The sequence below is a fragment of the Peromyscus californicus genome, unplaced genomic scaffold, assembly GCF_007827085.1.
Source record: "Peromyscus californicus insignis strain IS unplaced genomic scaffold, ASM782708v3 Scaffold_9__1_contigs__length_137607984, whole genome shotgun sequence".
NCBI classification, from domain to species: Eukaryota; Metazoa; Chordata; class Mammalia; order Rodentia; family Cricetidae; genus Peromyscus; species Peromyscus californicus.
This window is the reverse complement of record NW_026294617.1, coordinates 122,850,827-122,868,238: the sequence shown is the minus strand read 5'-3', so window position 1 is coordinate 122,868,238 and position 17,412 is coordinate 122,850,827. Positions and strand designations below refer to the sequence as shown.

Genomic DNA, 17,412 nt, shown 5'->3' with positions numbered 1-17,412 from the left:
GGACCTCTCTGCCAACTCTCCACTCACCTCTCCAGGACTCACAGTTGACCCATGAACTAGGAGAAATCAGCTGAAATCCCTTGTCACATTTACTGACTTTTATTGATTATTGTCTACACATCGACACACACACACACACACACACACACACACACACACACACACACACACACACCAAACACATGTGCGTGTATGTGCACCCACAGCCACACCCACATTCCCATCCTGCTCCTCCTTTAGCACGTGAACAGCTGTCCTAGCTTCCTAGGGTAAATTCCTTCATTGCTTTCATTGCCACAGGCAGACACTTGGGTCTAGTCCTTACCGGATCCTCGCCCTCACATCATCATCAACACATGCTTCTTTTCTGGATGTGTTAGCTTTTCACTGTACTGTAGGACTGTGAGTTGACTTAACTCCATGGGCCTTCGATGGAGGTGGGGTGGGGAGGCTGGGTTAGAGTGTCTTAAACTTCTTTCATCTTGCCCCACAGTAAGAAATTTTTACATTGTGACAAGGTTCATACAAAAATATAACTGACAAATGGTTTTGCAAAGCCATGTCATGCTCACTAGTAATGATGTGCTGAGGTTTTTGTAATGGTTGATTTTTATTGAGCTAAGAGTCATATAACATGAAATTTACCAGTTTTATCATTTTAGAACCTACAGCATTAGATTTGTAATGTACAGCCATCGCTGGTAATTTCAGAAAATTTTATCACCCTGAAAAAAAACCATGCCCATTATGTTAGTCACTCCTGCTCCTAATATGTATAGTGTGTGTGTGTGTGTGTGTGTAGGTATGTGGGATGTGTGCATGTAGTGTATGCATGTGTTCACACAGTCACTTCTCTCCATATATGTGTGTGCATGTGCGTGTAGCATCTGTGTGTGTAGTGTAAGCATGTGTTCTCACAGTCACTTCTCTCCATATGTGTGTGTGTGTGTGTGTGTGTGTGTGTGTGTGTGTGTGTGTGTGTAGCATCTGTGTGTGTAGTGTGTGCCTACACACACACATATGATATGCAAGTGAGGGCAGGAGGAAGATGTTGATAATCTTCCTCTAATAATCTTACTTTTGAGACAGGGTCTCTCCCTGAACCTGAGGCTTGACATCTTGTCTAGGCCGGCTCCCTGCCCAGAGAGCTTCCAGGATCTGCACATTTCTGCCTTTCCAATTCTGGGTAACAGGTGCAGGTATCCATGTCTAACTTTTTAACATGGGGGCTAGGGGTTTGAACTCAGGTCTTCTTCTTTCACAGTACACACTGTCACCACTGAGCCATTTCCCCAGATCTACTTCCTATATGTTTTATTACAAAAGAGTGTGATAGAGGCTCACTAAATTGGTCTCATCTTCCACTGATTAATGAATCCAATTTTCACTCTGAAGTAGTAACATACACCACACACACCAATGCTACACATATATACACATATACGGAGAGAAGTGACTGTGTAAACCCATACATACACTACATGCACACATCCCACATACCTATATACACACACACACACACACACACACACACACACACACACACACACTATACATATTAGGAGCAGGAGTGACTAACATAATGGGCATGGTTTTTTTTCAGGGTGATAAAATTTTCTGAAATTACCAGCAGTGGCTATACATTACAAATCTAATGCTGTAGGTTCTAAAATGATAAAACTGGTAAATTTCATGTTATATGACTCTTAGCTCAATAAAAATCAACTATTACAAAAACCTCAGCACATCATTACTAGTGAGCATGACATGGCCTTGCAAAACCATTTGTCAGTTATATTTTTGTGTGAACTTTGTCACGATGTAAAAATTACTGAATAATTACTGAGAGGACTTCTAATCCTTTGTTTTGTTTCTGAGACAGGGTTGCACTATGTTGCCCAGCTGACCTTGAATTTGTCATCTTTTGCTTCCTTAGGAATGTGCACATGTCACTGTGCTTACCTGGGGCATCTGCTTCTCACTGTGTCCTCTTATCTCCTCCAAGTGAAACCCTTTCCTTAGAGGATGCAAGAGACCTGACATACGAGAGTGTGTGTGTGTGTGTGTGTGTGTGTGTGTGTGTGTGTGTGTGTGTGTGTGTATGTGTATACATGGCACATCTATTCAACAAATGCTTATTAAAGGCTCGATCAGGAAATAAACATAAAAGTAAGCATGGATGAAAAAGGGAGAGCTATCAATTCTTTCTCAGGATGCAGTGAGGAGATGGGATTACGAACCAAGACTCAAGGAGGCTGTAACCATTGCCATTTAGACTTCTGCTGCACGAACGCTAGACTTTTTGACGTCCCTGCATTGGCCTCTACAAACTGTGTGAAGAAATTTGCTTTCACATCTGACAAGAATAAGGAAGACAGGGAAGAGAAAGAAAGCAAAGAAGGAACCAATCAGGCTAACACTACGGAGTACCTCTTCTTTATCAAGCACAGGTATTTTTTAGTTTAAGCCTCTTAATATCTATTCATATCCACATTTATTTTCTCAAAGAAGAACATTTTCGTGTGTCTACTTCATTTCAGCTGTGTAGCAACACATAGATCTTCAGCTGAGACTAGGGAATATGCCCCCTATTAGGTACTTAAATACAAAAATTTTCTCTACAGCTTTCTAGTTTGCCATTCATTTTGTGATTCTTCAGAACTGATTTTGTTTCAGGATGACAGCTACAATTTCTCAAAGCTGTCATAAGGTAGGAGGCAACGGACAAAGACAAAAGACAACATACAGTCCAGGCATTGCAAGGACATAGAGGTCAAGAGGAACAGAAAGGCAGGGTGTGAATGAAAGACACGTGACATTGCTGGAAAATCAGTCCCAGCCGCAGAGCAAAACTGAGGGAAGTACAGAGCTCCCAGTCTGCCGAGTGGGAGCCCCGTGGACCGCCACCCAGAACTATCCTGAGTTAAACGACACAAGAACAGCATGTGCAAATAATTATGGCTTGGAAAGCTAAGGCTGACCATTGCTTGGAGCCATTAGTGGATGTCAACTGGGAAGGAAATGTGATCACTCGCCACTGTATGTGAGCAGGAGACCAATGGAATGAAGGGTGGCTGAGATTGGGGATATAGGGAGACTCCCAAAAAGAAGCATGGGGTCAAAGAAGTCTTAGAATATGACAGTAGATAAGAAGAAAAACTAAACTTAGAATATTGGAATATTAGAGATAATAGCCAAAGAAATAGAAATGTTATTTAAAATGAGCGCAGCATGTTTTAGGCTGTGGTAGTTAGATCAAAAGCAAACACATGAGACGTCTGATGGCTTTTCCATACTAGCAACTGACAAAGATTCATGTAAAACCTAAGAAGAGAACTCTGGTTCAAAAAAAAAAAATAAGATTTAAAAGAAAGAGCCAGGTCCCAGAACCAAGAAGAAATTGAGTACTTACCATGTACCATCCTCTGTGCTGGAGGCTTTCCTACTGTTTAATGTTCAAAACAAGCCAAAAACAGGAACTATAATCTCTCTTTTCTAGATTAGAAATATAAGGCTTGGCTTTCGAGTTCTCATAGCTGGTTTAGCAAAAAAGAACTACAGTATACCAGAAGCATGGGATGCCTTTCCAAGTTTAAAGTTCACAGGACGGGGGTGGAGAGACAGCTCAGTGGATAAGAGCACGTGGCAGTCAAGCATAAGGACCTAAGTTAGCCACAGTACCCACATTACAATGCAGGTATGCTTGAGCAAGTTTGCAAACCCCAGCTGTGGTGACAGGGTCGCACTGGTTACCAGCCTAGTTCCAGTGAGAGAACCTGTCTCAAAGGAGTAAGATAGATGATAGAAAAAGGAGAGTTGACATCCTTCTTTAGCACACACACACACACACACACACACACACACACACACACCACAACACATACATACAACACACATACAATATTCACATACAACACATACACATGCACATACAATAATACACACATACAGCACACATACATACATGAATACAACACATAATACATATCACACAGAGACACATACATACAACCCACACCACCCTCCCACAAACACACTCACACACCCGTAGCCTCCTACCCCAGAGTTGATATGCTGAGACAAAACAGAATGAAACCAACCAAGATAACTTACTCTTGGACCAGGTGCTCCAGGTGGACCCTGTAACATAATCAAAAACAAAATGAAACAAACCAAAACCCAGTTGGTAAATATCTCAAAACCAGGCAACTGAATATTAATGGCAAACAGATATAAACATAAATGAACTCACAGGAGGTCCTGGTTGACCCCTTGGTCCTTGGGGACCCTAAATGAAAGGAAGAGAAAGCACAATATATAGGTAATTTGCTTTTGGTTTGATATTAACCAAGACCCAACCTCTACTATTGCCTATTGATGTTGTGAAGATCACATGATTCACAATTGTTTCCATATTTAGAAACTCTTGCTTTAACTATGACCCACAATTCTGAACAACCTGGAAATTTAATTTTTGCGGGGGAGGGAACTGCTTGCTCATTTTAACAAATTAAATAAATTGTGATGTAAAATCTTAATACAGCCTAAGCTATTTTTTAAATATATATAATTTATCTATTTATATTTTATGTACATTGGTGTTTTATATGCATGTATGTTTGTGTCAGGGTGTCAGATCCCCTAGAACAGGAGTTACAGACAGTTGTGAGCTGCCATGTGGGTGCTGGGAATTGAACCTGGGTCTTCTGGAAGAGTAGCCAGTGCTCTTAACCTCTGAGCCATCGCTCCAATCCCATCCTAAGTTATTTCTATTAGCACCACCTAATCACAAAAGCTAGAAACTTCATTGTTTTTATATATTTTTTTCCTTCATCTATCTGTAAACTGTATCCCTGTAAACATTGCCAAAATGCTTCTTTATTTTCAATGTAAATCACATATTATGGCTTAATGCCTTCATCCCTCAACCTCTGAATAATGTCCTAATTTTTAGCCTGCAATGGGGCTTTTGAGATGTAATTAGGTCACAAGGGTAGACTCTCTAAAGAGATTAATGCCATTATGAAAAGAAGTAGAGAGATGATCTGCTCTCCTCTGTTCCAGGATAAGGGTAGAAACTAGCATTCTGTAAGCCAGGAATAGATCAGTCTGTTCATCACACTAATGCCATTCTTTTTTAGAAACTGGAACCAATCACACTATTAGTCATCGGGGCTCTCATTCAGAGGTAGTATGGTTCACCATCCATACTGAGCTCCTTTTATGTGCTATGTTTTCATGTCACACATCAGAAAACAGAACAACTGAGTAACCAGCGAATGAGGAGCAGAGGTAGTACCAAGACCTAAGTCAGCTAAATACAGAAGTGATGTCCTTAGACACCTCATCCTGTTGCCTTCTCTTCAAGGTGAGGTCTTTATCAATACATCCTCCACACCTTTTATAGCCAGCTACTTGCACATCTCTAAACTCTCTTCCCTTTTCCCCTCCCTCTCCTTCTTGTTCTTTCTCCTGTCTTCCTTCCCCTCACTCCTTTCTTCCTTCAGATTTTTCTCTCTGTAGCACAACCAGCTTCAGACTCCCACTTCTCTTGTGCCAGGCTCCCGAGTACAGGGATGATAGGCATGTACCATCATGCCTGGCATCCTGAGTTCTTTCATAAATGCATTCTTTTGCACATGCTCCTGCCTACCCATCTCTCTGTTGAAGGCTCATTTCTCCCTCAGTACTACTTTAACATGCTGCATCCACTGCAACTACCTGTTGTCGTCACTTTCTTTCTCCTCAACTAATTACTTCTTTTTTTCTCCTTTCCGTAGAACACAGCACTGTGAAAAGTACCTAAGGGCTGATAAAATGTCTGTGGCTTTTTAATTTTCTAGGACAAGAATAGTTCCTAATATGCACTAGAACCTCCATAATTCTTACTACATAATTGAGCAATGTTAAAAGTGTTATTAATTTAGAAAATAAGAAGACTAAATAGGTACATGAAGATGCCAAAATTATGCTGACATTTTCCAAAATGAATCAGCAGCGATCATGGTTCATGTCTTACACATCTGCTCAAAGTTATCTTATTTGAGGTGAATTGAAAGTTAACACCACATTGAGTCAAACTCAGATTATGGTTAGAAGATGGCAAAAAGAAGACTTCATCTCCAGCTGGTTTCAAATATTGTTGACGCTGGAACTGGCTTCTTAGTCAGGACCCTTTATCACTAAGGCTGTTAACCCAGGTTCTGTTGTGACAGCTAGAACAAATAACACGTAGTTACTTAAGTAGGCTAGAGAACACCCACACTATGCCTGATAGACATTTCATAGTTTGCATGACCTGCACTTAAAATTGTAACCAGAGAATGTACAAAAGTTGTCCTCAGAAGCTGCCTGCTAAGTTGCAGGAATGCCATTATTAGTGATAGTCTAATTTCAAATTATGCAGAGGTTAGAGTGAATTTGATCCATTCTGAATCAACACTGCAAAAATAATAAACAGCTGTGTGATTGAACCACCGAGCATGCTTCTGACATTTAATAAAATCTCTTTGATGATTCAATACAAAACATCTATCCTATATTTGACTCCGAAAGAGGAATGTACCATAGAAAAATGAACAAACTCTTCCTACTGCTGACACTACCAAACTCATTTCAGCTTGTTCCTCAGAGCAAATCAGTTCACCACAAATATGATCCGATGAAATACTTAACACGTAGCACAACAGGGCAGGGCAACCCTAATGCAACAATGGCATGAGACAGGACAGCTAACCAAGTAGAACAAATTGTGATTCCAACCACAGAACATGTTATTAGTCTCCTTCTTCCTTAGCTAACACGACTAAGAAAGCCATCCACTTTCTATCTGCTACATGAAGCCCTTTGTAGCAAAACTATCATTGTCCTAAGGGGAACCATATTCATGGAGATGGTTGTGGTAGTGGGTTGGGTGGCTATAGAGAAACCATTCTCTTTAAATCATGCCAAGTACTCTCTGTTTCATTCTAGAATTTAAACAAATTCTTAAACAGTAACACAGCTTATCATTTGCTTTAAGAAAACTACTAAGTGTGTGACCTTGAATATGAATATGTGGTCTTTTCTTTTTTTCTTTTTTCTTTTTGAGACAGGGTTTCTCTGTGTAACAACTCTGGCTGTTTTAGAACTTGCTTTGTAGACCAGGCTAGCCTCAAACTCACAGAAATCCATCTGCCTCTGCCTCCTGAGTGCTGGGATTAAAGGCGTGTGCCGCCATCTGCCATCTGCCATCTGCCATCTGCCATCTGCCATCTGCCTTGGTCTTTTTTATTATGTAAGTTTCTTATTTCATTCACTTTATGTAAATACATTGTCATTTACCTCCTGAGTTCTCTTAGGCCAGTTCAGTCTTTGAGTAGTCTTTCTATTTAAAAATTGAGGACTTCTAGTCCAGGATGCCTAGTCCCTGTTTTCTGTCACTGGTCTGTCTCCCTTGCCCAGCTGTGACAACTGAAGAATGTATCTAGTCTTTGTAAATACTTCTTTGGAGCTAAGAGGCAGATGGCTTCTCCTGGGAACCACTAAGGTTTGAAGGGCTTAATTTTGAGTTTTACAATATTAAATAATATTTATTAGACAGCAATGCTAGGATGGAATTGGTAAGTTAGAAGGCTTAAAGTGTGATCACAAGTCAGGAATCTGACCTCCAAGCTGCCTGTGCGTGGCTGGTTACTCTCTCTGTAGCTCTTACCCAGCTGGTCCCCAACCTTTAGTTTTCTGAGAGGCTCTGTGATTTATGAAAATACATTGCTTGAGAACGGGAGACTTGGGTTCTAACCTTGTCTTTCTAAGTTATCCTATGTTCTTGGGTGCATGCCTACAGATTCAGGTCACAGAGATCTCATTTGAGAAATAGCAGGCTCAGCGGGAAAGACGGTTTGAAAGAAAATGGCTTCCAAAGGGAGGGGCACTACTAGGAGGTGTGGCCTTCTTGGAGGAAGTGTGTCACTATGGGGGCGGGCTTTGAGGTCTCCTATGCTTAAGTTACACCCAGTGTTACAGTTCACTCTTCTTGCCTGCAAATCAAGATGTAGATCTCTCAGCCCTTCTCCATCACCATGTCTGATTGCATGCTGCCATATCTCACCATGAAGATAATGGACTGAACCTCTGAAACTGTAAGCCAGCCCCAATTGAATGTTTTCCTTTATAGGAGTTGCCATGGTCATGGTGTCTCTTCACAGCAACAAAAACCATAACTAAGACATGAGGATGGTTTCTATGACCCTCTTGAAAATTTAGTTTTCAGGCTGAAGATCAAGGACAGTGGAGAGTGCTTGTCTAGCATGCTGAAGGCTCTAGTTAAGGTTCTAAGTTTGAACACACACACACACACACACACACACACACACACACACACACACACAGAGAGAGAGAGAGAGAGAGAGAGAGAGAGAGAGAGAGAGAGAGAGAGAGAGAGAGAGACAGAGGATATGAGAATTTCGGTTTTCAAGCCATTTAAAAAAATTCATCTTTTTTAACAGGAGGGGTTACAACCATGAGTACAGGTTAAAGGTTTCAGTGTTGAAGTTTGTAGGACTATAAGGGAATCTGTAGTTGAATCAAATGAGTTGATTTATTTTTCATTTGAATGAATTATACTATCTAGGAATGCAATATACACCCATATATTTTAAATTCTTAACTTTAAAATTTAGGATGTTTTCTCATACTTAATTTTTTTCTTATACTGTAAGCCAAATTGGAGGCAATAATTCTGACACTTAAAAGCTATAAAGCCATATTAGAGTAGTTGAGAAAATGTCAGTGGAATTCTTTAACGTTATACTGATTTTTATCTTTTTTTTTTTTTTTTTTTTGGTTTTTCGAGACAGGGTTTCTCTGTGTAGCTTTGCGCCTTTTCCTGGAACTCACTCGGTAGCCCAGGCTGGCCTCGAACTCACAGAGATCCGCCTGGCTCTGCCTCCCGAGTGCTGGGATTAAAGGCGTGCGCCACCACCGCCCGGCCTGATTTTTATCTTATCATAACATACTATAAAAATGAAGCAGCCTCCCTAAAATTTATAGTGAATTGCTCTCTTTGCATTTTTTCCTACTTCTGTGGCTTTCAAGTTGTTTCAAGTTGTGATGTTCTGTCAAAATCAGAGACAATAGAATATTATTTTTGGTGTAAGATAATATTTTATTTTAAAAATAAGTGTATTCTATTATTTCTGACAAATGCTCCTTAAATTTCTCCTCAAACTAATTGTGTCCTAAAAGTGTTTTGGAATCCCAGGGAAGTCAGGAATTCTTTTAAAAATTAATTTACAAGAAACACAGTTTGAAGTTGGGGGAAAAGGGAAAGGCAATTTCCTACATATTACCTGTGAGCAGGTTTCAGACGCCCTAATCTGGAGCTGTTTAGAGAATGTATATGTGAGTCCTGGGCTTCAAAAATAAAACCCATAGACAGTCAGACAAGGACCAAGTATAGAATAGAGAAGAAATCTCTCTTCCATGGATGTCCAGAAGTGGTGCCCTACTTGTGGAAAGGACTCATTTCTAACTCCAGTTCTGGAGTCTATAAAGTTAAGCTGCAGGAAGTGTGAAGCTCCTCCAGCAAGAAATTCAAAGGTATGACAAAGGGAAAGTGTCTCCATGGTGATATCTGAGCAGTGATGGGGATACTGTGATAAAGCAGGTGACAGGGGCTCCTGGGGGACAGGAAGGCTTATTCCAAAGAACAGAAGGAAGTGAGAGCCACTAGCAGGGAAAGCCTTGAGACTGGAGGGGAGCCAGCTACACCACACAGGGCTTTTCTATCCAGGGGAGGAGTTTAGATTTTCGTCTGAGTGCAAGGGTCAGGGAAGGTTTAAAGAGGGCAGCCACACATCTGGTTCGAACCTTAACAACATCCCTGCAGCTCAGATGCGGAGAACGGATTGCAGAAGGGGAAAAGTAGAATCAACGAGAAGAAGTTCAGAGCTGGGGGTGATAGAATGGTAAGGCAGACAGTGTCAGGGATGGAGGTGAGGCAAACTGATGGGTGCAAACTGATGGGAACAGAGGTCAATTTTGTACTCTATGCCTTTGTTATCGCTTTTGTTGGGGGCTTACTTATTTTCCATTCATGAGGTATCACACTCCTAAGATCTGGAAGGGACTTAAATGCATCTCCCATAATTCAAGGCAGAGCAAGAATGTTAGTCCAGTAACTGCAGGAGATGGCTGGTAAGGTTTCAGTGACAGGAGCCTGCGAAAGCACCTTGTGCTGGACTCAGGGTTACATCAGATGAGTCGTTGCGGGCTCAAGCTCCTCTAGTCAGTGTTTCCTGTGTTCTCATTACAGCCCAGGGGCTACAGGCTATCAGGGATGGAAGGTGGATGTACTATAGAAAGTGATCTCAAAGATGGCATCACAAGTGTACGATGTCTCAGGAAGCTGATCACAGAAATGGAAATAAAACTTAAAAACAATCATTTGAATTTATCCTCCATAGTTACCCATAGTTATCATTCACTTAAAACTCACTACCTGCCCGACAGTCGGGCCAAACACCTTTAATCCCAGCACTCAGGAGGCACAGGCAGGTGGAACTCGGAGTTCAAGAAAAAAAATCCAAGAAAAAAAAAGCTTCAAAACAAACTACCTATTGAGTGCCAACTACAAGACAGACGCTGCCAGGGTTTGGGGTCCCATCATGAAAACAAACATTAAAAAACAAACATGTTTTGTCGAGCTAATGCTCTAGTGAGAGAGAAACACCGAACAAAAGACCAATGTAATATAGCAGGCAGCAAGGAACCTGGCTAAACAGATACAGTTTCAGGAAGGTGGGAACACTGCCTTTACATGGACGTGTGATGGTTGATCTTTATTGGCATTTAGGAGTTTGGGATACAACTCTGGGCATATCTGTAAGGGTTTTCAGAGATTATTGACTGATCCTGAAGGGGATTGGTCCAGTGGGATAAATGAAATAAAAGGAGAAGACCAGCAAAGTGCTAAGATTTTCAGCTTTGTCTCCTTTCTACCGTGATGTGAACATAGTAGCTATCCTCCATCACATGCCCCTGCAGACATGATACTCCGCTCACATGTATGGCACCAAGCAGTGGTTGACTGGGTGCTCTCAAATCTTTCCTTCCAAAGTTGTTTCTGTCACATAGTATGAAAGAAACTAATATAATAGGCTAGTCAGGAAAAGACTTAGTGATAAGAAGCCTCTGAGAAAAAGAATTAAGGTTCAGGTGACAGGTATTGTACTGAGTCCAGGGCATTAAGTGTTATTTCCAGGAGTGGGGGCAGGGTGTGCCCAGTACTCCAGCAAGTCCAGCCTTTGCAAATGGCCTTGAAATAGAAATGTCAAGATGAGTAGAAGCAGAGGGGTTTAAAAGGACAGTATAGAAGTAGCAGGAACAAGAACCAGAGAGTGAGGAGGATGCAGAAAGAACAGGAGAGGGAAGCCGTCAGCCTGCGGCGTCTAAACATTGTAGCTACCTCGCCTGGTCTTACAGGACCTTCCAGGCCCTGGCTCTCGGACCCTTCAGCAATGTTAGAGCCTTCTCTGAGTGGCTTCAACTCCATCTATGTTTCAGTTTGAAGGGGATGGACTGCCTCGTCACTAACTTGTTTATTCGGGATGCCAAATTTCTATCAGAAATCTAAGACTCCCTACATGCATACATTCTAATTTCCTGTTATATTGTCTGTTGGGAAAAAGTCTGAAGTCATGTGTTCCCCTTTTCAGCTAAATAGCATAATTATTTTACTCCACGCCTGCCACCTTTTCATGGGGGATGCTGCAATCTGGTCAGCATGAATAGCTCTTGTGGCAATACCCAACCAAACAATGGTACTTGTGTCAAGTTGTAGCACGAATTCTAATTGGTCTTAATAAAAACCTGAAGTCAGATATCAGAGTAAATGCTGAAAGATCAGAGAAGGAGCCAGCCACTAGAGAGACTTCTTACCTCTGCTGAATCTTCAGACCGAAAAGGGCCGAGCTCCTGTCTCCACCCTGCCTTATCACAGTCTCTCTCCACCCAGCCAGCCATATCACTTCCTGTTTCCTCCTCCCAAGTACTGAGATCAGAGGCATGAGATCCCAAGTGCTGGGATTAAAGGTGTGTGTCACCACTGCCTGGGCTCTAGTGGCTAGCTCCACACTCTGATCTGTCGGCAAGCTTTATTTGTTAGAGTACAAAGTATCACCACATCAAGTGGTGGATGTACTCATATGCTTCACGTTGGTAGCCTTTTACTATCTATACATACAGCTCACACCACCACTTTGTATACCAAACATCCACACCACAAACATTTTATTAAAAAGAAAATGTATGTCTGTCATCCCTGCCCTCAGGAGGAGGAGAAAAATATTAAAGCTAGCTTGGGCAACATAGCAAGAGTCTATCTCAAAATAGAACAAACAAGTTAACGCTTTGATTCTCCCTTACAGCATCCCTTGCTGGCTAGCTATAGCATGTGTGCCTAATGAGACCTGGCAGGGCTGTTGCTTGGGCACTGGAGAACACCCGTGTCTTTCATGCCCTACGAAGCAAACACTCTACTGTACACAGCAATCTGGGGGGACTATGATTGGCAGGTCCTTAAACACATTTAGGGCTTATCAGATCGCACTGGAATGTACCATATAGGTTATTTCCACTTCTTGACAACTGTAATTTGATTTTGAGTCCACAAGCATCAGAGTCATGATAGGGAGCAAATCTAACACAGTCTTTGATTCCCTGGAGATTATTGCCTAGAGATAAGGGGCTGCTGCAATCACAGATTTTATTATTCAGTTAAACTTACAGTTTCACCTCTAAAGCCTTTTTCACCTCTGGGTCCCTAAAAGAGAGGGGAAAAAGATGAGTGCCACGGGCCGTCGTGTGTTTGATGCAGCAGCGGCAGCTGTACTCAGAAACATGCCAGTTTATATTCCTGTCTTAACCATCTAGGAAGATCGTTAATTCATATACAGTCTCAATGTCCTGAGTAATGGAAGGTCCCCCCTAAAACAAAAACGAAACAACCCATGCTGGTGGGTTATGCTCGGCTCACCATTCCAAGCTCCACCTTGCAGTGAGACCTGAACAACAGGACTCTGACTCAGGTAGGACAGTCAAAACAGTTATCTGACAACCATTCACAAAAGAATTTGGAAAGGAAACCCTTTCAATTTCTAAGTTCCCATCTTGTCTCTCTTTGGTTTCAAAATCCCTGTTTCCAAAGCGATTTCTTTGTTCTCTTTCATTTTCACTTTCTGTTCCCCTTTTAATTTTATTTATTTCAGTGCATTGTGGGTCACGTGTGAAGTCAGGGGACTACCCTCAGGAGTGAGTTCTTTTCTTCACTGTGGGATCTGGGGACTGAACTCAGGTTGTTGGCCTCACTTGGAAAGCACTATTAGCTGCTCCATACTAGCTTTTAAAATTGTTTTTGGGAATAATTTTTCCAACTCAAATCTAAGAATTCAATTTTAAAGTATGTTAAAAAAAATTTTTTTGACTTCTAGTCTCATTTAGATCTCCCCAATCTGTAAGCTACACCTTAGCTTTCTAGATCATTTTTCAAATGATTTTTCTGTTCTGTTGTTTACGTGAACTTCATCTGGTGTTAAAAAAAAATAGTGAAATGGGATGACAATGTCTTTTCAAAACTAACGGTGTCCCAAATAATTCATCTTCCTTCCCTGTCACAGTGTGGGAGTAGCCATGTGACCAAATGCTAGTCAGTTAAACACCAGAAATACCTGATACTTCAGGGTGATTCTGAGCAATTGTAGGAGCCTAAATTAAAAACCTAACCAAGCCGGGCGGTGGTGGCGCACGCCTTTAATCCCAGCACTCGGGAGGCAGAGCCAGGCGGATCTCTGTGAGTTCGAGGCCAGCCTGGACTACCAAGTGAGTTCCAGGAAAGGCGCAAAGCTACACAGAGAAACCCTGTCTCGAAAAACCAAAAAAAAAAAAAAAAAAAAAAAAAAAAACCTAACCAAATCTGAAGTCCTTCATCCTAACTACTGTACTTACCATAGGTCAGTTTGGTTCAGTGTTCCCACTACTTGCAGCATTATTATTGGTAAGTTTTTTGTGCATTACAATATGCTCGCATATCTAATTCTGCCTCTTGTCTGTTACACTGATCAGCTTCTTTCTTTTTCCTACCATGCATTCCATTTTCCTACCATGCATTCCGTTACCATGACTTGACGCTGTCAATATTGTTTCCCATCTGGAAGAGAAACCCACCATTGCCTCTGCCCTACCTATTGCCCCTCACAACATTTGTGTGTGTGTGCTTCTCAGATGCTTAGTTCTTATATGGACTTTTCTTCTCAGAATGGAAAAAACAGAATATGGAAAAAATTTGAAAAGAAATTTGATGTGCATGGTGAATAGCATAATGACCTTTCACAACTATTGTATAAATAAAACACAGTGAGATATTTTAATTGAGACATTTCTTTATCACATTTTCCTTGACCATTAATATTTCACATTTTTGACAAATGAGAACAATCATTCCTTAATCAGAACAGTATGTGCTGAAGAACCACCCACTGAACTATGAGAAGTCTCCCACCTACAGTTTTATGTAGCTCTGAGTAGCAAATGTTGGAAGCCAAGACAATGAGTTACACATTTTATTTCTTTTGAATGAACTCCAGTAACTTTAGTGGTGAATTCTCTAAATTTATCAAAGATAAGAGTTTTCCTTAACACTTGAAACATTCCATTTTCAATTTTAAATATGTCTACATATAACACTTTCAAATGCTTCAAAATATGGGTTCCTCGAAGAGAATGAATCTTGGTTTTCCCAGTCTTGATTTGACACAGTTGTGTCCCTTTGTGTACAAGTTATCAGTTCTGCCATAGGCCCACCACACTGTTTCAGTCAGTCTTATTTCTTGGTTGCTTTACAGACAAATTTCTTACAGGACTGGCAACATGCTGACTCTATGCCCACCCCAGACCCAGATGGGATAGATGGAGACATCAGCGGTGAAACTCACTGGGTCCTTTTCTTTGACTAGATGAACCTCTATAAAATTTACCTATTGAGTAGAAATAATGCCTGCTTCAACCATTTGTTGTAATAATTTGAGGAATGCTATCATGGGAAATGAAGCAAGACAAAAGCCATAGAGGTCACAAAAGGAATTTTCGAGACGTTACCATTGCACATTTCAAAGTCTTCTTTGAATGTAACCTGCACTTGGAGAGCGCGTTGACCACTCCTTGAGACCTTCAAGCCTAACCACACACTATCCTGGTTTTGTTGCTCAGTCACCAACGTCTTTCCTCTGTTCACAAGTTGGTGCTTGTAAAGACTCAAATCCTGGCTATCAGAACTCCCATAGCTTACCTTGGAACTGGACCCAGTTTTACAGCATCAGTGACTGCTTCTATGTTTACTACTCTCCCTGGCTGAGTCCAGTTTTCTTTTCTCAAGCTTGAAGTATCTCCACCACTCAAACCTTCTCTTACCCTATGACACTCAAGAATAGCCTTCCAGAAGAAAATGGGCATCTTCTTTTAAACCTTGCTTTCCCAAATGCCCAGGCTGATTCTTTATGGACTATTCTAGAATTAGGAATTTTAAAAGAGGGTTAACAACAACGGCAGCAGCAAAAGAATAAAAGAGCTATGTTGAAACAAACTTACAGTTCCACCTGTTGGGCCTGTTATACCTTCTCTGCCGAGAGGGCCAGTGTTTCCCTGTTGGGGGTAGAGAAAGTAGTCAGTCCACCCTAAGAAAGTCAGTCTCATTCTCCAAATAATTGAAAAAGAAAAAGAAAAACCTAGAAAGCTTGTGTTATGGTAAAATAGCATCTCTAAATAGTTTTTGTTGTAATGCATTCTAATATTAGCATAAATTACAGTAATTTTGACAGTGTGTGATACAATTGCATGTACTGCTGTAGTTTCCTACCAAGGGAGAGGTAAATTGTTATTTCTAACCAATACAAATCAAAATTAAAATGTTCATGTGGTGAGAAGTCCAAGGATGTAGTTTGTATGTAGAGCATCACAGAACAAATGCAATGGCTTTATTCAGGGTATGGAATAATGAGCACATTTTTAAATGAGTGTATGGACAGGTGATGAAAGGTCAGGTGCCTGAGTTCCAGGAAGCAGGGCAGAAAGAGGGCACAGCAGGCCAGTTTAAGACTCTAATCCCATTCACTGCTCTGAGCAAGACAGTGGTTGAGGCTGCAAAGCTCTTCAGGAGTCTTTCCTGCTGCACTTGAACTGTTTCCCTTCTTCCTGTCTCCTGTCCACCCAAGCCCCAGCCTAGCAGCTGCTGTGAACCATGGGGTTGCTATGACGACAGCCAAATCACCGTTTGCAGTTTAGAAACAGTTGTTTTGTTTCATTTCCATTTTATAGACCATCCCTCATTATGACGGCGTGATAAATAAGAACTATAACAAAGCAGGACTAACACTGGCCAGGACCGAGGCTGGCTCACGTACATTCTCTACATCCTGCAGCTCCAGGCACTAAACTTCTAAATGACGTTTGCTAGCCTTTGAGTCTAGGAACTCTTTCAGCAATTTGCACCACTCTCCTGGGACACCTGATCCTGAGCAGAAAATACTCAGCTTTGGAAAGAGCTGTCCAAGTGTGGCCTTAAGAGTCCTGGTCAGAGACAAGCCTCATCCAGGTGGGTGGTGTTCGGACTCTGGCTGTATTAATGTACATGACACAAAACTGCTTTGTGTTTTTGATGCTGTGTTAACAGACATGCTCTTCATTCTTCACAGCTACTCTGATGTTTTTTTAAAACAAGAACTGAGAAGTGTGGGTGGTCTATTATGATATTTTGCTTAAATAATTTATGAGCTGTAAAAGGTTGGAGCTTGCATGGGCTATTATGAGTTTCCATCTTAAAAATCACTTTCTTAACTTATTAATGTGAGGTATATTAATTTAAAGTCCTACAATAAGCAAAGAAATGGAGGTCTTGGGTGACAGGATGACTCTATACTTACTCTCTGCCCAATGGGACCTTTAGGGCCTACAATTCCAACAATACCAGCATCCCCCTCTGGACCCTAGAGATACAATAAAAAACAGAAAGCCTGCTTTAGCCTTCTACAAATATCTTACAAATGAAGAGTCTCGTACCAATCTAGAAAGAGTAATCAAAAATACTTCTTAAAAATGGGAGCAAATGACAATTATATAAGAAAGTCAATGGGACATATGATTATAGAAATTTTGTTTTATCAAGTGTTTGTGTGTGTGTGTGTGTGTGTGTGTGTGTGTGTGTGTGTGTGTGATAGAGATGGATGGATGGATGGATAGATAGACGATAGATAGACAGAGAGAGAGAACACATGTGTGGGGAGTTAGAGGGATAGAGGGCAGGCATCATCGGCGTCATCTTACACTGTATTTGTGACAGGGTCTCGCTGCATTAGCCATGCTAGCTGGCCAGCAGGCAGTTCC

The 17,412-nt window shown here is 41.2% G+C and overlaps 1 protein-coding gene across 1 annotated transcript in view; it reads right to left on the bottom strand.

Annotated features, from left to right (window-relative positions):
- Positions 1–17,412, bottom strand: part of Col24a1 (collagen type XXIV alpha 1 chain) — a 271,849-nt gene that overhangs the window by 23,365 nt on the left and 231,072 nt on the right. The window contains 5 exon segments of the mRNA XM_052731052.1: positions 4,114–4,140; positions 4,253–4,288; positions 12,767–12,802; positions 15,622–15,675; positions 16,953–17,015. Coding sequence (XP_052587012.1) covers positions 4,114–4,140; positions 4,253–4,288; positions 12,767–12,802; positions 15,622–15,675; positions 16,953–17,015 — 216 coding nt within the window.